General features: G+C 41.0%; 1 protein-coding gene and 1 pseudogene across 1 annotated transcript; one reads left to right on the top strand and one right to left on the bottom strand.

The window, feature by feature from the left end:
- Positions 1-5686: 5686 nt before the first annotated feature.
- LOC142100995 (mRNA export factor GLE1 pseudogene) lies at positions 5687-6472 on the bottom strand (annotated as a pseudogene).
- An 11090-nt stretch (positions 6473-17562) lies between these two features.
- Positions 17563-22173, top strand: LOC142100994 (heme oxygenase 1-like). Its single transcript, XM_075184984.1, has 5 exons — positions 17563-17671; positions 18667-18787; positions 18986-19477; positions 20909-21002; positions 21849-22173. Exons 1-5 carry the CDS (start codon positions 17628-17630, stop codon positions 21965-21967), a joined length of 870 nt encoding a protein of 289 aa, XP_075041085.1. The 5' UTR covers positions 17563-17627; the 3' UTR covers positions 21968-22173.
- The last annotated feature ends 303 nt before the right edge of the window (positions 22174-22476 follow it).

Raw genomic sequence — 22476 nt, 5'->3', positions numbered from 1 at the left:
ATGCAAATATACAGTAACATATGTGAGTAAGGACTTTTTGTGCACTGGAACCAAACTCAGCTTCTTTCTCTCTTTCTTTTCATTGATGTTACAATGGTTGACTGGTAGCACCTCTACCTGATATCTGTAGAAATAGAACATTTAATAAATTAATTTAAATATTGATTGGGAATTAAAGAGTTAATAGTACTTTTAAATAAATCTAGAGCGACAATACCTTTATAAATACCATCTTCTCATCTCTTCAGCTTTCCGCCTCCTCTCAGCAGCACCCGCCTCCTGCCCTATAGCACTGACCAACATCCGCATCTCCAGCACTGAGCGCTCTGCAATGCTTCCACCATCCTGGCTGCTGAAGAGCTTTGCTCAGTCATGAACCACGTTCTTCAATATCTGATGGTGCTCTAAGGTCTTCTTCAGTAGTGCTTTAAGTTGTTCCTTCTCTTCTCTCTGTTGGATTGCCATCATTTCCTTATACTGTGCCAGCTGCTTTTCAGACATTTTAGTAAATGTCCTACCAAACTGGTCAGTTATATCCGTATTCTGTCTGTGGTGTTATTCCTTAATTAACATCCACTGTCGTTCTTCAAAAAAATTATTCAAGCCTTTTGCTTGTGTGAATTTTTGCTGCTTCAATTTTAGCGACATTAACTTTTTGGAGATGTGATGATCCAGCTCCTTTTACCAATTACTCGATCCAACTCCTCTGGATTCCAGTCTGTACTGTACTTCAGTTTTCCCTTGGAGGTGTTCCGCAGGGCAATCAGCGTCTCCCAGTCCTTCTTTGACTGCATACTGTCACTTGGGAAGTACAAAAGATGCACACACCGGCATAAGCAAACACTAGTGACTGGTAACTAGACTCTCCTTCACCTATAGGATGTTCCCACTTCATAGTGACATCACCAATGCAACTTTCTATCATTGAATCAGTAGGAGGGGCCTGAGGTGAAACAGCTGAATGAAATGTCAATACATTTGTACCCTAGCTTCATACATCAATATATTATAAGCACACATAGTTTCTTAAGAATTTAATACTTCTCTAAATTTGCATAGCATAATCTCATATATAAAGTCCAGTAATGAGTCCTTTATTTATATAGAGGTGCAAGCAAAACTTAGCAATGTTTTAGGTATTGAACATCCCACAAGTCTTCTACTGTACATCTCTCTGAATCAAATCTTTCCCCTACCCCGAGAGTCATGTTTAGTTTTGAGGTATGTTTTGGAAAAATCTATATACAGTTGTAACATGGTTACAGGTAGAAAACAGTAAGCATTACAATCACAGACTTTCTTACAGAACTGAATGGCAGAGGTTTTGAAAGACCTCAGACAGGTGGCAGATTTAAGTGACCGGGTAGTTTGTTACAGAAATTGGGAGCTAGATGGGAGCAGACAGAGATGGCCGGATTTCTTTTTTTTTTTTATAAAGTTTTATTTTTGCAAGGTCACTCAACAGAGCAATACAACTGGCAGAGTACATCTGAACAGACAAAAGAGATAAACGCATAGTGGCTATGGCCAGCGTAGCATTTATAGAGTACTGATGACAGCGTATGAATATATCTAAAAAAGAAAAAGGAAAGAGGAGATAGAGAAGAAGAAGTTGGACAAGTGAAGAGGAGAGGCAAAAGTGGCAATTTCCATATAACAAATAATGCAGAGGGTAGGAAGAAGAAAAACATGAATAAAGAGGGAGAAATACGAAGGACAGATGGGTGGCAATGGGAGGTTATATGAATGGCGAGCGTGCCTGAAACAAAGTGATCCATGGGTCCCAGACCTTGGCGAAAGCTCTTGAAGAATTACGAATTATGCTGGTCATATGTTCCAAACGTTGCATCTGCCAGATTCTATTAATTATGGTCTGGGTAGAAGGGGGAACCTGCTGTCGCCAGTTAGCTGCAATTTGGCAAGTGGCTGCCGAAAGAATGTGTCTAATCAACTTATTCTGATGTCGAGCTGCCAAGGGGACCCCAAGAGGGAGAAGAAAGAATTTAGGCTCCAGGGGAATATCCACCTGAAGAATTGCTTAAATCAAGTGTTTAATCTCAGACCAAAATGGTATCAACTTTGGACACGTCCACTAGATATGAAGAAAAGAGCCCTCCTGGGAGCACCCACGCCAGCAGCGATCAGAAGAGTCGGGTAGGATTTTGTGGAGTGATACAGAATCTTGTAGACATTCTCTTTTATTCTGACACAAATCGAACTGGAGGCAGCATTCTTGTAAATCTCTGACCATTCTTCATCTAGCAGAGTTTTGCCAAGGTCATTTTCCCAAGCTAATTCATGGGGGTCTCGAAGGCCTGAAGCAGAGGAATCAAGTTCATAGTATAATGTAGAGATAAGACCCTTCTTAGAGGATTGGCGTAAGCAGAGAGATTCAAAAGTGGTAAGAGGACGGGAGAAAAGACGAGCTTTGACAGTAGTATGAAAGTGACGTAGCTGGAGATACTGATAGAACTGTTTTGAGGGAATATGGAAGCGAGATTGAATGTCAGAGAATTGAGGAAAAGTTACAGAAGAAGATAGGTGGTTAAGGTATCTAACTCCCTGCGAGTACCAAGGCATGAATACAGTACAGTTAATTCCTGGGGTGATCTCTGGGGAGTTAAATAACGGGATCACGGTGGATGGATGAATTGACAGGCCATACCTTTGAGAAGAGGAATCCCATATGAAGCGGGAGTGTGAAATGACAGGATGGAGAAGGGAGCGTTTAGGGCGACGAGCCCTGGGTAGCCACAGGAGGGTGGAAGCCGACAGCAATCCCAGACCTTCAGCTTCAATTTTAGATCAGACTCTAGAATTAGATGAACCACACTACAGAACACATTGAGCAAGTTGGGCGGAGAGGTAATATCTTCGGAAATCAGAAATCCCCTGCCCCCCACCCCGGGAGGACCTCTGCAGAGTTTTAAGCCTAACTCGAGGGCGCTTATCAGCCCAAATAAATTTGGAAACATAAAATTGGAGAGACTTACATACATTAGAGGGAACACGGAGGGGGAGGGTTTGGAATAAGTACAGCAGCCTAGGAAGAATATTCATCTTAACTGCATTTACTCGGCCGATCCAGGAAATATAAAGATGCGACCAGGTGAAAAGGTCTGCTTTTATTTGATCGATGAGATGAGGGTAATTTGCTTGAAAAAGATGGTGGTAGTATTTGGTATTAAACACCGAGATATTTAATTTTTTGGAGACGCCACCGAAATGGGAAAGAGCACTCTAACTGTGCTTTGTCAGAGGCAGGAATATTGAAGTCCAAAACCTCCGTCTTGTCCGAATTGATCTTGTAACCTGAGATGATAAAAATCACATAGTCCACTGAGTCAATACAGGCCAAGTGCACCAGTAACAACAATAGAGCAGGTCAGGCGGCGCAGTGCCAGATGCAGCCACAAGGTGACAGTGGTACTAGTAGAATCAACACAAGAAACTGTCCATTAGAGACAGGGCAAATAAAGAGGGTGCTAAAGAGCTGTCTCCAGGTACAATATAGGTAAAATATTCACAGTTAGCGGGGACAGGCAAATTACGCTTTATATAGGAGGCTAGAAAGCTTTCAGGGCAGCTCTGTCCGATGCACTAACCTGGTTGCCAATGGAATGAGCCCTATTCAGCTGGGTACCGGCCGGAACCTATGCTGGCACAAATTTTGTGTGTTCCGAGTGGCGCAGATGAAAGGCACTAGAGGCTGTCTTCTGGGGAGCACCAATGACAGGGGTCCAGGTACCGTCAGCCGGAAGTGCCGGATCTGGAACTTCTGGTCTAGCAGCGGAGAGGAGCTGCGCCCCAGGATCCCCTTCCAAGGTGTCAGCAGTGGATGAGAGGCATCTGCGGCCGTCTTTTGGGGAGCGCCAGTGAGAGGAGGCCGGGTATCGGCAACCGGAAGTGCCGGGTCGGGGACTTCTGGTTCGGCAGAGGAGAAGAGAGGCGCCCCACAGTCCAGTGCCAGCAGCTGTGTGCAGGGCCACAGGAGTGATCCGGGAGCAGGTAAGAGTCCGGAGGAATGGGGAGCAGACCAGCGGTATTCCCGGCAGGGCGGGGGGGACGAGACGCGTCCGGAGCTGAGCTAGACAGCTTAAGCATTGGAGGCCTCAGAAAACTGGTCAATGGCTATTGGCAGCTTGTCAGCTGCAGGAGCCGGGGGGAGATCTCTTGGGGTCAAGCCGTGGATCCACTTGCGGCAGGGCCCGGGTCTGCATCCAGCGATATATGGCTGCCAGAAGCACCAAACTAACACCCCAAGGTGTAGGGGGATAAGCTTAACTGATGGCTGATAACGGGGGCTGTGTAGAGGGCAGCAGGACACCGATGGAAACAGGTTAACAGATTGCAGGCGAGGAGCTAGTGAAAACTCTGTCCTGCCATTTTGGCTGTTAGGCCACGCCCCCAAAATGGGTAGATTTCTTATTGAAATTAGGAACTATTGGCTGGCTTCTGGATGTAGCTCTTAGCAGATAAGTGCTTAATTCTGCCGGGGGAAGAGGTCTGTGCATGTATTTGGGTAATTGATACAGAAAACTTTTGAAATTTAAATCAGCCATGTGCATATGCTACACCTGGATTCCAGGAAGAATCAGCCTAGATCTCATAACAGGTCACAATGGTGGGTTTTGAAGTTGCACAGGCAAAACGGCAGATTGAGTTATAAAAGGTATCAAGCTTTCAACAGTGAATTTTGGGGGCTATATCATAAACTACATCCCCATAGTTTATAATAGGTTTTAGCATCAGTTGTGAGATGCACTTTCTGTCCATGGGACTAAGACAGTATTTCTATAGAGCAAGCTCTGTTTGGATGCCAGGGTGTCTGTATGCAAACCAAACAAAAGCTTATGATCAAACCATAAACCCAAATACAACTGCAGTACCCTGGAACAGAGCCTTGAGGGAGCCCATATGTATCGGTGAGGCTGGAGTTAGAGCCAGAGATTGACATAAACTGGTCTGGGACACATTGGTTGTTTATAGTGTCAAAAGCTCTTGTAAAATCTAAGAATGTTGCACCAACCAACCATGTTGCATTTCACACTAAATTACATTAAAGAATATTAATAGGTTTGTTACCAGTCAATGGTTTATTCGAAAGCCAGATTGAAACGGATTTAGGGAATTTGCTGCTTTGTAAAAGCTGCTGATTTGGGAATTATACATACTTTCAGGACTTTGGATAAAATTCACTTACGTGAGACTTTTTCAATTGCAAATAACGCCTACACTTGCGTTTCACTCTGAATCAGGTCTAAAGTGTTTAGCAAATTCATTCCTTACAACGTGGAAAATGTTAACACTTTGATAACATTAGTTTAATTACAAGTTGGTTGTTTAACCTCTCAAAGATTTCCTGGTCACTTTAATATATCCAAAATAAAGGATTATCAACCTGCTGCAGGTTCCTCTTTCTTGCAGAAAATGACACTTTAGTACAATCAATGAGATCCACATATATATTACAATCACATTGTCATGGACAGAATTCAGAGCAAAAGGAGGTTCTCATGGATTTCAGTGACATTTGCAATGATATAAATTAATAATTGAAATTTATTTATTTAATAAGTTATTCATAAGTGATCCAGACACACAACTCTTACAACGGCTTCCACATCTTGTTTTTATAAACTTTGACATGCTCTTTATAGCTCAATTCTTGTTTTGGTTATGAATGTTATGTGGTCCAGAATGAAGGATTCAGGTATCCGTTAGGAAGTGGGATCTCTTTTTGTAGAAACGCATTGACTAGGAACCGTTTTGGTAGAGTGACTGACCCCATCTCTCTGGATTTGGTAATATTCTAAATCCTCGGTAAATAATCTTTCTTGAGCAATAACAGAAAACACAAAATAATAAAGCGGAGTAGCTGTGACTTCTGCCCTGGGCTCCACGTTCAGCACCTGTGGAAGCCAATGCCAACCATGACTAAGCCAATGAGGGTGAGAGCCCCTTGTTTTGTTCCATAAGGCCAGCACAACTGAATAATGGCAGCATACAGGCGGATCATTCCAGACATTCGCTTTAAGAAGCTGTCCTGTTGTTCAACTACAGAGTCCTCCACCAGGTAACCCTGCATCCTGATATTCTTCTAGATTAGCTCCTTCCTTAAAGTCTGGATAAAAGGGCTCAGTATAAGGACACTTCTTGTACAGATGAGTGAGGAAGAGGTCGCCTACTCTGAGGTGCAGCTCCCATATCCCAGAGGCCACCACTGTAATAGGAAAGGCAGCTTTATGATGAGAAGCTACGTCCTCTTCCCCTTGTTTCACAACTTTTCAGCCATCTTGTAACGTACATAGTCCAAGCCCTGAGGAATAAAAATATTTCTCTCTACGGAAAAGCTACTATTGTTGATATTTGGCTGACTGGGACGGCTCTTAGAAGGAGAATTTTGATCTTGCACAGCTGAGGGTCTTTGCAGCATGTGCCGGACTGACTGAAAGCTTTGAGACACTGCTCTCAGCTATTCTGCAGCTGCTGGTAATTCTGCATCCTGCTCTTTGCAGGTCTTTCCTGAAGCCCTTCTTCGTTCACCTGTTCTGGTCCTGAGCTGAGCACGGTCCATCTCTTGTTGGTGCGGGTGCTCGGCATAGCGAAGCTTCAAGATCAGAAGTCTTACTCTGTGCCGATCTAACTCCTTTAATAAAATTAAAGAAAGTCTATTCTTAAACGCTACCCAGTGAAGGCTGCCTTAATACTATTTGGGTCATAAAGCTCTAAATATTAGAAAACCAGAAAAAATAATGGCGGTATCACAGTCAACAGCACAGATAAAAATAGTATTTATTTTTTTTCAGTTTAACAAATAGTTATTTCAATTCAACCACATATTTATCCTTTTCATTTAGTCCAGTTTGACGAATAAATATTTCCCAATGCAATTTGTACTTTCGTTAAGGTGAGATCTTCTTTATTTATTCACCTTCTGATTCTCATTCAGTACATGTGCCCAAAAAAACAACAATAAATATAAATGAGACTTCTTATACAATTATTCAGTGACTCCTTTGTGTGTACAAACAATGTCTCCACAAACATGCACTAATTCTAATGAAACATATTTGTTTCTGTGCAAACGACACACCCTTGAATTCTGTGTCATTTTTTTACTGACCCAGATTGAAAGTCTTTAAGTATGATGATCCTCCAAACTGTGCTTAAACAAAGAAAAAATGATAATATGGTGTAGTATGTCCGATCAGGGTGAGATTATTTATAAGAAAATACACTCACATGTAATCAGATGTGTTATAAACTTCTTATAATCTTCTTATCCGTGTATCTTCTTCCCCCAAAGTGAATCAAAATAGGATTTTGTTTAAAGGAAGAGAATTGGGATATGGTTTAGCATGTCAAAGTGAGACAATGTTTTTAATTCAAAGTTACACTGACATGTATCAAAACGGTAATATGCTCATCAAACCTAAGCGGCTTTCTATACCAGAACTTCTGATGCTTTCCAATCCCTTCTATACATCGTTCTTATGTATCTTGGAAAATGACAAAACAAATAGGCCACTCCAATGCATTACTTTAAACACTCATATATTTATTAAACCATAACTAGTATCAGAATGACTAAGAGTGTGTCCAGTCTCTAATTTAGAGAAGATGTACAAGGCCTGGGGATAAATCAATTGGACAGCTGGATGCTCAATCAGACTCCACGTTAACGCGTTTGCAGCACAATCACAAATACAGCAACACGTTTCAAAATAATGTTCTGTTTCAGGGCAGTAGGATGAATCCTTTAACTGCCGGACTTTAAAAACCCGAGTTCTCCAATCAAGAGGAACCTCATTTGCATACATTCTTATACTCATGGATATCCATGCAATTGAAAGGAAAGAGATGTTCCTCAAAAAAGGTTATGGTGAAGAACAGAATACAGAAGACAGTTAGCGAAGTAGGGAAATTGGAGAGAAAGTTGTTACTAATTCCCAAATCCAAAAAACGATTCCATTTATCACACTATATGGAGAAGAACAGAGAAAGATAGTAAAAATATTTTTTTTAAACAAACCATTGGCCACTATTAAACAAAGATTCCTCTTTAACTAATGTTGAATCTAAATCAGATTGTTCACCTGTAAGTGTCAGTATATCAGTTATGAGCTCATCAGCTGGAGAGAATTAAAATACACTGCATGGTTTGAGTGTACAATAAACTCTGCTTTACTAGTTACAAGTCCCTATCTATATAGCAAAAATCATGTATTACAGAAAACTACGCCCCAAAAGGTTTTAACCACTCATGCTCCCTTTACACAGGTGTTAGTACATTCTCTCATTATCACACAGGAAAACTCCCCAGGGGGGGGTTGGCTTATCTCCTGTCTGCTATGTCCAAGTTTATAAGCATAGCCTTGCAAATAATGAATTACTCCTACAAAACAGGTGCATCTAATCTGTCTTTAAGCTATAACAAAACAAAATGGCTATAAGGCAACAAGATGGCGTCAGCTTAGCAAAATCACATTTCTCACTAACATCATCTCCGAATAACTGAAAATGTAAAGAACAGATTAGTGAAAAGTGCTTAATCTACTGTACATGATGTTAGACCTATCAAATCGGTAGGTTTTTATAGGTGTGGAAATTGCATGATGTGTAGGACATGCGAAAGTAAAGATACAAAAATCACGAAATATGTATATACATCTAACGGAAAGAAATTTAAAATGAACGATTATATTACATGTAACACCAGAAATTCATTGAATGTGAATGCAAGAAACAGTACATAGGAAGTATTTCTACAAGTCTTAAGGAGAGATGGTCAGAGCAGGTCAGGAATGTTTCATTATAAGTCACTTTAATTATAACGTCACCCTTGCTGTAATGTTTTGTCTTATTTTTTAAGCTGGTGCTATAAAGAAGGATCATTGTATTAACTTATGGGCTTTATAAGTGGTCCACATATGGGCATCCCTGATAGTTTCACTTCAACGGCAAAAAATGGTTAGAATATGTCTATCTGTTATTAGGGCTTTGTTTACCATATAACAACAGACAGACTTTGAGTTTTTTTATGTTTCTTTTTGGTACATGTCTATACTGCGTCAGGATAGACCTGGGCCTTGTCTGTACCATTTCCAGAGACAGACTATGACTTACTGCTGGTGACCAGCCAGGAACTGGAATGCTGAGGACTCAATTTAGTATTACAGTGTTGTCCTTGTACTCTAAAATTAGTGTTGGCTAACCTGTGACACTCCAGGTGTTGTGAAACTACAAGTCCCAGCATACCCTTCCAGCAACAAGCTGCTATATATTGGCAAAGCATGCTGGGACTTGTAGTTTCACAACACCTGGAGTGTCACAGGTTAGCCAACACTGCTCTAAATCATAGGCTGGCTGGGCTGGGAAGCAGGAGGCGTCTTGCCCACAGGGTTAAAAATTTCCATCCCTCCTCTGCTCTAAATACTTTACAGGAGCCTGATATTAGTCCCAATGATCCTAGCTCTGGAATGTGCTACACAAATCACTGAAACTAAGAAGTCTTGTTAATCATACTGTTTTAAGACTTTACACTGAAAATACATTACAGAAGTTTGCAACTGCATCCAATGACCCTAGCTTGCTTGCATTCCTCCCCCTTCATAGCCTCTGTACTTTCTCCATCTGCTATTAATATATAACTTTTCTGAGCAGCCTATCTATCCCCCAGCCTGTCATCCTGAATTACCCACATATTCCAAATATACTTACAACATCACAGTCAATTGCTCCTAGTATTATCCGAGTTCCAGACCCAATAAGCACAGCTGGTTTTTAAGAAAGTAATGACATTAAAGTCCATTAAATTAAATTAGCACCAAGTAAGTTTAAAATTGTGAGTGAACCAATATGGTATTGGCTACACAAATTTTACTCACTTCGATAATTGTGAAATAAGGAATATTGAAAGTTTGATGTACTGTCAAACTAGATTTGAAAAATATAAAAATGAAACAACAGTTAAAAATAAGAATCTTAGAAGATATTGGGAACATTAAACATAAGGGGCCTGATTCATTAAGGAAAACAATGTTGCATTGGAGGGGGAGGTAAATTTAAAATGTGGGGACAGATTTATAGCATAGTTGCCAACCTTTGAAGATTGGCCTCCGAGAGTCTCAGTGTGGACTCTCACAGAGAATCGCATCATGGAGGCTTGAAATCTGCCCATTTCACTAGGAAGTGGGCAGATGCGGGAGAATTGCCAGATCTGCTGGGAGTCCGGGAGACCTACCCTGAATTCGGGAGTCTCCCGGACATTCTCTGGGAGAATTGGCAAGTATGATTTATAGTTGGGGTAGAGCATGTCCAAGTATTTGTGTGCTACATGAAACAACAGCCAGTATTTTCCTTATGTGCAAAATAATAAACTAATTTGCACCCCTTGCATTGCAACATGGCTTTGCCAAGGTTCAAAGTTACTCATTTTTTTTGCTTTCCATTCCTTAATGAACCAGGCCCAAAAAGTTTACACTGAAGTTTATATTGATAAGACGTTTGCACATGTGCAGTAGGCACAGGGACACCACTCTAGCAAAATATGTGGGTATGTCCTTGGTTATATAAGCATTGTGAAATACCTGGGTTATATAAGCATTTCAAGAAATAGACACATAGGGCTAGATTTACTAAGCTGCAGGTTTGAAAAAGTGGAGATGTTGCCTATAGCAACCAATCAGATTCTAGCTGTCATTTTGTAGAAAGTACTAAATAAATGAAAGCTAGAATCTGATTGGTTGCTATAGGCAACATCCCCACTTTTTTAAACCCGCAGCTTAGTAAATCTAGCCCATAGTATCAGCAATCATTTTGTTGGACCTGCCACAGCGCTTCAAATCCCCATGGTGCTGTGACCACACCCTTGTGATGTGACCACACCTTCTGTCCTTATGACGCCTACCCACGTGTTGGTGGATTACACCTTCTCCAGCCAGGAACATTAGCTATCGCACACCTGCTATCAGGGTACTGGTTTCCTGCTGTGCAGTTTAAATACTGTCTATTTGATACTGGTACCTTTATTCCATGGAGAACATTAACTGTAGCTTATTTTCTATCTAAGGCTTTAGTCATACTTGCCATATGTGCCAATAATCGCGTCATGAAGACTCCTATCCTGGTCACCTCACTAGGATGTGGGCAGATGCAGGAGAATAGCCTGCTCTCCCGGGAGACCCATACTTGCCAACTCTCCCGCATTGTCCGGGAGACTCCCGCATTTTGCGAGAGTCTCCCGGACGAGTGTGGCAATCTCCCTGATAGGAAGGGAGAAAAATTTAGTTTAAACGCCGCGATTCACCCGGAATCGCGGCGTTTAGCCCCGCCCCCACTGTAAAATGACGCGATTTGCGTCATTCCGTCACGGGGGCGGGGCCAAAATGACGCGATTTTGCAGCCCCGCCCCCTGCACGCCCACGTCCCAGCCGGCATCTCCCGGAAAAAAAAAAAAAAATGTTGGCAAGTATGGGGAGACCTACCCAGAATTCGGGAAGTATGGTTTTAACTATTGCAGTTTGGAACATCTCTTCCTTGCACTAGGCATTATCTTGAACCTACTTACTGTATACCTGTGGCCTGTACATGTGATTCCTATGTATAAGCCTACCTATGCATCTTCATATTTATTGTCGTATAACAATTATCAATAAGACATCTGTGTTGCTGCTGCTCACAATTTCAGACCAAACTGAAACGTTCAAACTTAATTGCATGGACTAGATCTGCCTTTTGATCTTTGTATACACTACATAGCATTTTGTAATTAACTTTTGAATTAATTATTCTTCCCTAAATGTGCTGTTAGATGAGCAGTTTTTGTTTTTTTATCTGATATCACCTTAAAGACAAGGATTGACAATTCTGAGTTTTAGTAATATGATTGATAGTGCCATGTTGTGCTTGCTGAGTCACTATTTCCTCACTCAGCATAAGGATTAACTTTGTCTACATAGAAAAAACAGTTTCCCGTTTTTTTTTTTTGCTGAATCACGGCATGAGCTTTGAATTACTGAGAACAACATAGACTCCTTCTACAGGAATCTGCACTGTCATGCTTCAGAGTGAGCTGTGTTTGTATGTAGTGATTGGGTTTTTGTTCCAGCAAGTTCTTGTGAAGCACCATATATATTTTTCTGAGTTTATGAGATGATGTGACTTGGCTCTTATTTCATAAATATGCGAACAAAATAGCTTCAATGTCATTCTGAAGCATAAACATAATCACAATACAAAGCAAATGAATGTATTTAACTAAGCAACACCCAAAATAACAAGATAAAGTATCTAGCATTGTAGGATATGGACTTTGCACCCTTTGTATAGGAACATTCTGGGCATATTTGCACTTAAGCCAAACCATGTAAAGCCAAATTACTGGAGCGAATTGTCTGCAGCCGCCTAACCAGGCACCTCACGGACAATTCCCTCCTTGACTCTCTCCAATCTGGCTACCGTCCCCTCAATTCTACCGGAACTGCCCTGGCCAAGGTTACTAATGATCTCCTATCAGCCAAATCCAAGGGTCACTTCTCCTTTCTCATCCTCCTTGACCTCTCTGCAGCCTTTGACACCGTGGACCACCCCCTCCTGCTGCAAACTCTTCTCTCTCTCTGCCTCTCTGGTTCTGTCCATGCCTGGTTCGCCTCATACCTCGCTAATCGCTCCTTTTTTGTATCCACGTCTGGTTCTTCCTCCTCCCCCTACCCTCTCCCCGTAGGAGTCCCGCAGGGCTCTGTTCTTGGCCCTCTACTCTTTTCGCTCTACACTTCCTCCCTTGGTGCTCTCATCTCCTCCTTCGGTCTTCAGTATCACCTTTATGCTGACGACATTCAACTCTATATCTCCTCTCCTGATCTTTCCTCCAACCTCCTCGCTCGGGTATCCGACTGCCTCTCCGCCATCTCCTCCTGGATGTCCGAGCGCTTTCTCAAAATCAATATCTCTAAAACTGAACTCATTGTCTTTCCTCCGCCCAGACTCCCATCCCACCATGACCTCTCTATTGTCATCAATAACACCACCATCTCCTCTGTCACCCAACTTCGCTGCCTGGGTGTCACCCTTGAGTCCTCTCTCTCTTTTGCCCCCCACATTCATTCCCTTGCCCAAGCCTGTCGCTTCCAACTACGCAACATCGCCCGCATCCGTCCTTTTCTCTCTCAGGATGCCGCCAAAACTATCATCCATGCACTCATCATCTCCCGCCTCGATTATTGTAACCTCCTCCTCACTGGCCTCCCCCACTCCCGTCTCTCCCCCCTTCGCTCTATACTCAATGCGGCCGCAAGACTCATCTTCCCCTCACGCCGCTCCTCCTCTGCCACCCCTCTCTGCCTTGCCTTACACTGGCTCCCCTTCCCCTACAGAATCCTTTTCAAACTCCTCACCACCACTTACAAGGCTCTCTCCAACTCTACTGCCCCTTATATCTCTAACCTCCTCTCCATTCACACTCCTGCCAGCTCCCTGCGCTCGGCCAACGATCGCCGCGTCTCCTCCACTCTTATCACCTCTTCTCACTCTAGAATCCAAGACTTTTCCCGTGCAGCCCCCCTTCTCTGGAACGATCTCCCTCGTTCCATCCGTCTCTCTCCTACTCTGTGCTCCTTCAAACGTGCACTCAAAACTCACCTCTTCCTCAAAGCCTACCAACTATCTACTTAACCCGCATCTCCTCCCTTTAGCTGGTCCTCCCTTCTCTCCTCTTGCCTCAACTGGCTCCTCTTGTGCCTGGTCTGTTTATCCTCCCTTAGGATGTAAGCTCGTATGAGCAGGGCCCCCTCCCTTCCTGTCTCCATACCTGTTCTTCCGCTCCGTCTTTACTGCATATGACTGGTCGGAGTTTCTGAAGTATTGGTACTTTTTGTTCATTGTTCTGTATAGTTTCACCTTGTATAGTCTACTGTTAGTACTGTGTGCGGCGTTGCGGATACCTTGTGGTGCCTAACAAATAAATGATAATAATAATAATAATAATAATAAAGCCTCAAACCAAGTATGACCATGTAGAGCCTCGTAGTAACCCTTTTATACATAGTTGCCTACTCTCCTGGGATGTCTGTGAGACTCCCAGATTTTTGGGATATCTCCCGGGAGAACAGGGCAACACCCCTCATCCTGCCCACGTTGTTGGTGAAGTAGGTGGGGGCGGAGCTAATTGTGTCATCCTGGCACCACCCCCTGCTGAAATAGGCCGAAATGTGTACTGTTTAGCAGAGGGGCAGGGACTAAAGGCGAGATAAGCGTGGCCAAACCCCCAAGATACATCATTGAGATCTCCAAAGTTTGTAAGTATGCTTTGATATGAACGCTGCATATTTAGTGACACACCTCCATTATTCCCTTATTATGTATTACATTTCCTCAGATGTGCTTGGTTATAGAAAACACATTTCCTAATGTTCTAAAGCACCAATACTAGTCTTCAATTTAATACTTTATTCTCTGCAACCAGGGGCAGGCTGGGTTGGGGGGCATCTGCCCCCCCGAGCTGGTCCCATAGTGGGTTAACTTGAGCTGGGTCATTGGGCCATCTGCATTTTTTCCTTTAAAATACCGTATATACTCGTGTATAAGCCGAGTTTTTCAGCATACTTTTGTATGCTGAAAAAGGGCACTCGGCTTATACACGGGTGAACTTACCTGGTGTCCGGTCCGTCGGCTGTCAACTTCTGCATATGCGTTCCAACAACAGGAAGTTCGGCATTTGGAACGCAAACTTGCCCCCTCGAGTGCCCCCGAAATTATCTCTTGTCGGGGCCCAGACAAATCAAGTTACAAAAGTGGAATTCCTTGCCGCTGAAGTGCTTAGTTTGTTTATCTATGCATGCTCTTTTTAACATATGGGCGGGAGGTCCCAAGGACAAATCCATCATGCACTATATTACATTATGGCCTTTGCTGACCTAGGTCTATCGCCTTGTCTAAAATGTCTATTGATGCCACTGCTATCCGTCTACAGAGATGTTATTACCGCCACTCTAAAATGTATCACACGTCTAAGCAGGGGCGAACCTAGACTTTATGTTTTGAGGGGGTTGATTTTGCATAATCACGCCCCTCCTTTACTCTGATTGGCTGGCCCGCGTTTAGCCCCGCCTTCAGCTCTCAATTGGCCCCTTCCCCCATTTTGTTTAGCGGCTGGGACCTATTTTAAAGGTAGGCTTTCTGCTGCCAATCGCCCACCCCCCTCCTGGATCCGCCACTGCGTCTAAAAAGTGCTGTCTTGAATATATTGTGTCTGTGGTCTTTCTCCCACCACTTCACTTCTGTGTGCAGGTCACCTAGGTCAATTGTCTTATCCAAAATGTCTATTGGGGCCGCGGAATTCTGTCTACTTCATACCTCTGTCCATCCAATGACCTCTGCTTATTACTAGAGCTTCACTATCTATGATGGATGCCCTGTAATATTCAAAATGTATTATATGCCTAATCTTTGAATTTGTAGGTAAATGGCATGCAAATCGATTATTAGAAATAATATATGTAAATACACATTATGCAACAATTAATATCATTTAAACACAAGGAACATAACTATGCAACAAGTAGGATTTAAGTTTGTTTACAGTGATAGACACAGATATTTTAATTAATAATGTAATGTATACATCTGAAGCACATATACCTATGTTTTAAGATCACTTAAACTTCAACAAAGAAGAAGGCTGATTAATTATTATATGAGGAAAGCAGTAAGTCAAGCAATATCTAACACACCAGAATTACATGCTGAGTCAACCTAGTACTTTTGCAGATTCCCAGCCTTGAAATTGTGCTGTGTCATGGTCACGTTCCTGTGGCTTGAATTGGGAAGTGAAAAAACAAACATCTGGAAGCTTTCTTCCTTCTGTCATTTGGCAAGTCAGAGGTTAGACCAGTGGTGTGATTCAAATAAATTAACAACCGGTTCTCTGCACTAATGACCGTTTTAAATATATAAAAATATATACCGAAAGGTATTTTAATATTTTATGCATTTAATACTCAAGAACAATATTAAAGAATACCTGACAAAAGCTGTTATTTAAGATATTTCCATAATGCTTCTTGATTAGCGTCCTCATTTGCAATTTTCTTCGCTTTGTATTTCAATAATTGACGTGCTGCTTTCTTCAGGTTGGATTGGTTGTACTTGTGACAGTTTTGTACCATTCAAGGCCCATTCTGATACAACAGAGTCCAATTTTGGTTTTTAATTGAAAAAATCTGTCAAACTGTTGCCTTTTCATCCTTTTAAAAATTAAAAATGCTTATTTTAATATGTGTAATAGGTGTGCGTGTGTATATAAAATATTTCTTATTTTATGCTGCTAATATCAAGATAATAATAGTAATGAGTCATGTTATGCCACACAGTAATGCCCCCAGTTCATATTATGCCACAGTGATGTCCCCAGTTTATATTATGCCACAGTAACACCCCTCTTCATCACACTGTGCCATGCTGCCTTCGTCACCTGAAAACAGTCTGCCATGCTGCCTTTGCCCCTGAAAAAAATGTCTGCCATGCTGCCTTTGCCCCTGAAAAAAATGTCTGCCATGCTGCCTTTGCTCCCCCTTGGTTAAATTCCTTCACTTACCTTTTCTGTCGGCTTCTTTCTTCTCTTCTCCTGTTCGTCTTCTCTCTTCTTGCCGCTGACTCCTCTCTGCGCCGCTCGTCACTGAACGTCGGGCGTGGCGTGATGACGTCACGTCCGACATTAAGTGTGGACGGAGCAGGGAGGAGGAGTGCCGACACCGTGGACAGGTGAGTTTGTTTTTTCACAGAGCCTGCTCCCCCCACCAACGAAGATGGTGACATATGTTAGCAATATAAGGACTGGCTGATGTTATCACACAATTGACATTTGGTTATCTGGATTTTATGTTTTATGTTTCATGTATTTATATGAGTTATTTATTGGTTTTTAATATCCTATTTTACTGTTACCTCGAGGCTCCACATTTGGATTTATGTGTATATTTACAATTAATAATAAATCTGGTTTATCTCTTTATATTCAAGTTATATATGGTTAAGTTATCCATAAAGAGTTCATAACTGCTTATATCCATTATACCCAATCCTGTTCAAGGTACCAAGCAACAAGTTAGGATCACATGATACATATTTGAGCACATTTACAAGCCAGTGAGCGCAGAGATATTTTTTTTTTTTTGGTTCAGTCTGTATATCTAGGGAGGGATCCTTAGTTCTATTGCAGCTCCTGCAATCCAGTGGAAGTTGAGCGCAAACTCCTCTTTTTTCAATAATTAGAAGGCAACTCTAGTAACCAAATATATATGAAAATAAATGTTTGTATCTAATCCATCATCAAAAATAGATTATTCCAAAAACATATATTCCAATTGGTCCTGACAACATGTGTTCTGTGTAATATTTCCTCACATTGCTGAGAAGCATATCTGATTACGTTGCCCAAAAAACTGATTGTGTAGCGAAATAATAAACATATCCTGTTATGTACTCATTCGTTCCCTATGCTTCTGGCAGGAGGAATGTGTCATCATGTGGTTTCAGGGGCGGGAGTGTTTGCTTATAAAGAGAACAGCTAGCCAGTTATTCTCGACAGGCAGTCTGCAGCTCTTCAGTGTCCGGACAAAAGACACGATATGGAACACAAGATGAACTCCTCGACAAAACCACAAACTAACAGGTACAACAACACACAATGTAACAACGTTTATGGCATGATTTTGAATTGTATCGTTGATGTGAGATCGCTGATTTTTCTCACGTACATGCATTCTTAGTTTATGGACGAGTTATCCAAATTCCAGTCTGTACCTCTTTCTTTTGTGACTTCAATGTAGTAATCAATACTCTTAATTTTGTTAGGCTTGTGAAAGATCAGTGACTTGTTTAACGTTGAACCCACAATCTGCTGAATCCTCACAGCCAGATGTATGCTGTGTGTATGCTTTACATGGTTAGAAAACTCCCTGCCGTCTGCTGTCACGAACAATGTGTCTGTAGTCTGTATTTTTCGTGCCTTTGTTTTACAATTCAGACAAGAATTGGAAAAGAAAGGCAGCGGACCAACAGCTTGTTACACAGGAAGTGATTTTTTTTTTGTATGCACAGCTGTCTTGTATCCATAAGTCTATTGATAGAAAATGCAGTCTGAAGGGAGACTTAAAGGGAAGCATAAAATGGCAGAAAAAAATGTGTTTTTCTCAGTTTTTAATGGCTCAACACACCCTTGTAAACAGACACCTATATATTTACCGTCTGTTAGACACAGCTTTAACACAGTGCTAAACGTACAAATCTGCCACAAATGTCCCTTTCTCTCTGCCCCTCTTCTTAATTCATCATCATCATCACCATTTCTTTATGTAGCGCCACTAATTCCGCAGCGCTGTACAGAGAACTCGCTCACATCAATCCCTGCCCCATTGGAGCTTACAGTCTAAATTGTTTGTCTTTGAGCTGTTAAGCACTCATCTAACAGAAGCCAATAATCGACATAGATTATAATTGGAGTGAAATGCAGAGATTAGATATTATTTCAAAAAGCGTATAAAAGGTATAACTATACAAATTTTCATCTGTTTTACTTTGGCGACATATGCAATAAAATGTTTACTCTGTATAATCAATTGTTTCTGTGAAGTATGAATAGGTATATTGGTTTTATTTCCTCTGTAGTTCTCCTTGGGACTTGTCTGAAGAACTGAAAGAGGCAACAAAGGAGGTTCATCAGCAAGCGGAGGATACGGAATTTATGAGGAATTTTCAGAAAGGCCAAGTGTCATTAAACGAGTTCAAGGTAAGAAAAGCTTTGAAACTGATTGATGTATTAGAATGGTAAAGGACAATTAAACCAGGGTGATGCAAAGTTACTTTAGCAAAAGAATAGGTCATATTTGAAAACATGTCTTGTCACTTATAATAAAGCATTTTTTATGTGATCTATTGACTCTTGGCAAATGTGTAAAATCAAAACTTGTCCTACTCTTGTTTTTAGCTTGTCATGTCCTCCTTATACTTTGTGTACGAGGCGTTGGAGGAAGAGATCGAACATAACAAAGAGAACCCTGTTTTTTCACCGGTTTATTTCCCGCTGGAGCTCCATCGCAAAGCTACTTTGGAGAAAGATCTTGAGTATTTCTATGGACCGCAATGGAGAGAAAGGATCGCTTGCCCACAGTCTACAAAGAATTATGTAGACAGACTTCATCATGTTGGTCATAAGGAGCCAGAGCTGTTGGTCGCACATGCTTACACACGCTACTTAGGAGACCTCTCAGGTGGTCAAGTTCTCAAGAAGATTGCTCAGAAGGCCCTCCAACTACCAACCACGGGTGAAGGATTGGCTTTCTTCACATTTGATTATGTTACTAATGCAACAAAGTTCAAACAACTCTACCGCTCACGAATGAACATTATAGAAATGGACAATGCCACAAAAACAAGAATCACAGAGGAAGCAAAAACAGCATTTCTACTAAACGTAAAGGTGAATATATTTCTTCTTTAAGAACTAAGCTTTGCCCTTACAATTAGTTGAATTCCTACTGCTGTCTTGCACTTTGGCTATCTCTAATATATCAGTATTTTAGCAGCACGGTGGCTCAGTGATTAGCACTTCTGCCTTACAGCACTGGGGTCATGAGTTTGATTCCCGACCATGGCCTTATCTGTGAGGAGTTTGTATGTTCTCCCCGTGTTTGCGTGGGTTTCCTCCGGGTGTTTAGGTTTCCTCCCACACTCCAAAAACATACTGGTAGGTTAATTGGCTGCTAACAAATGGACCCTAGTCTGGGTGTGTGTGTGTGTGTGTGTGTGTATTAGGGAATTTAGACTGCAAGCCCCAATGGAGCAGGAACTGATGCGAGTGAGTTCTCTGTACAGCGTTGCGGAATTAGTGGCGCTATATAAATAAATGGTAATAATAATAATTTTATTTACACTCGTGTAGATTCATTGAAGAAGTACACTCAAAATCAATATCCTATTTTTCACTAACAAAGATGTTGGCAAGAAAAGAAGCACTGGGTGGACATTTTCCTCCAGCAGGCCCTCAATCACATTGGGGATAGCTCTCATATCTTCATGAAACTTGCTACACTTACATATTTTAGTTTGCACAAAATCAATGAATTATGAAACTTGTCTTCCCTCCATGTAAGCTCACCGTTTTTAAGTATAGTATTTTAAATAATATACATGGGGAGGTTTGCACCGTACAACAATGTGATCTTTCTTAGACATCAAATAGTTATAGTGTTTCCACCACTGGCCATATATTTAACACTTTCATGTATATATTAGATAACGCATTCCCCTATTTTGAAGCGTAAGGCTTAGTAGTCCCCAAGGAGTTTCCTAACCACATTAAAAACATGAGGTTACAAGTCATGTGCCCTTATATAGACCACAGAACTCTGAGGTGACTTAAATTTCTCAGCTGGGAGTGTGGGTTACTTGCAACAAACAATTTCTTTGTCAAAAGCTACTTTTTAATATTTTATCTTTGTATTAAACCTTGTTTTGATATACTTATAGAATATAGGTTCTTGTTTCACTATATATTTTAATGGGAGAAAATAAAGCTCTCAGGGGGTCACAAAGTTTTGTGACAGATCATATCTGACGGGTTAGTGCTGTATGAGTGAGTGTTTAAGTGAGTGAGGAAAATAAGATGGACAAATGTAGGTATTGTTCAGTGTATAAACAAATGTGAAGAATCTTTGGCATTCTGACATGGATGAATTATGGCAAATATTGTTATTTTTTTGACTGATGGGGGAAATATGATATCCTACTTTATCCCAACAAATTCATGATATCCCATCTTATTTTTATATTACAAACTGATTCAATACTTTTATATATAAATATCAGAACCTGCCTTTAATTATACTTTTTCTCCATTGTTTGTGGCAAGGTATTTGAAGAACTGCAGATCCTTTCAAGACCATTCCAGAACGACAACTTAGAGGTACCAACATTAAGAAACAGACTATCAAACAACATGAAAGGTGAGACATAAGCTTTTATTCTGAAGAGGCTACAGGTTTCTAAAAATATCTATCTGAAAACATTGGATAATTTCCTACTAGGTTAGTTCGATTTTTATGTAGACTATTATTGCACTAAAATAACATAGGTCATTTTGGGAGGCTACATTACTTATGTGAGTCAAGTTTTCAGCTAATGTCAATGACTTAAAACCGACTTGTGGGTTTTTCAGTAGGTCTAGGTTCAAACAAGCAACTTGATTACAGCAGAGTAATCAGTGCAGTACTTAGATTATCATGTGGTCTACTGTCCTTTGAGACTGTGAGTTTCACAGGGACATCTGATTCTCTCAATGTACTACTTCATCATCATCTATTTATATAGCGACACTAATTCCGCAGCGCTGCACAGAGAACTCGCTCACATCAGTCCCTGCCCCATTGGAGCTTACAATCTAAATTCCCTAACACACACACACAGACTAGGGTTAATTTGTTAGCTGCCAATTAACCTACCAGTATGTTTTTGGAGTGTGGGAGGAAACTGGAGCACCTGGAGGAAACCCACGCAAACACAGGGAGAACATACAAACTCCACACAGATAAGGGCATGGTCAGGAATCAAACTCATGACCCCAGTACTATGAGGCAGAAGTGTTGATATATCGTAGATATATTTGCATAGTCTATGCTAATTACATTTCGCCAAAATACATGATGTAAACACACCTTTATAACATATACATCCTCTAATAAAATATTGAATAAAACAAAAGATATATTATAAGACAAACTCCATATTTGTATTGTATTTATTGCCTAACATTGCCTCTCATTTTTAATGTTTTGTTTTTTTTCTTTTTAAAGGAAATTCTAATACCTGGAACCAAACCAGTGAGAAGTTTATATTCTCTAAGCAATTTCTTAGATGGTCTGTCATTGCAGGGTGTATCCTACTGGCCATCACAGGACTTTACATATTATAACAAAAACAGACTCTGTGATCCTGCTAAACGCAACTGATTGTATTATATACAAAACCTAAATCGTATTTCATATTTTGAAAATTTTACTAAAATGTCTAGAAATCTTCCTTCGTGATACGTGAAACTCAAATTTTAACAATAATACAACTAACTCCGCTATTGCATATTTACATTATCTTAGTGAATTGGCATTTCTTTTATAAAACCAATACTCATCCTCATGTGACTATTCAGGGCAATCCCTTCTATGTACCTTGTTTCAGATGGCACAAATCCATATAACTCAGCCCTGTACAGAGAATATTTAACCATTCTGTTCCTATCCCATTGGAGCTTATAGTCTAGTTTCTCTAACACATAAACCCACTCTAGGGTCCTTTTTATCCTATTGGTATATATTTGGACTGTGTGTCGAAACCGGAGCGCACAGAGGGAGCCGATGCCAACACGGAGAGCACATATGAACTTCACACATTTAGACCATTGGACTGAGTTAAACCCTTAAGCAC

This window comes from Mixophyes fleayi, chromosome 9, assembly GCF_038048845.1.
Source record: "Mixophyes fleayi isolate aMixFle1 chromosome 9, aMixFle1.hap1, whole genome shotgun sequence".
Classification (NCBI taxonomy): Eukaryota; Metazoa; Chordata; class Amphibia; order Anura; family Limnodynastidae; genus Mixophyes; species Mixophyes fleayi.
This window is presented reverse-complemented; position numbering and strand designations above follow the sequence as displayed.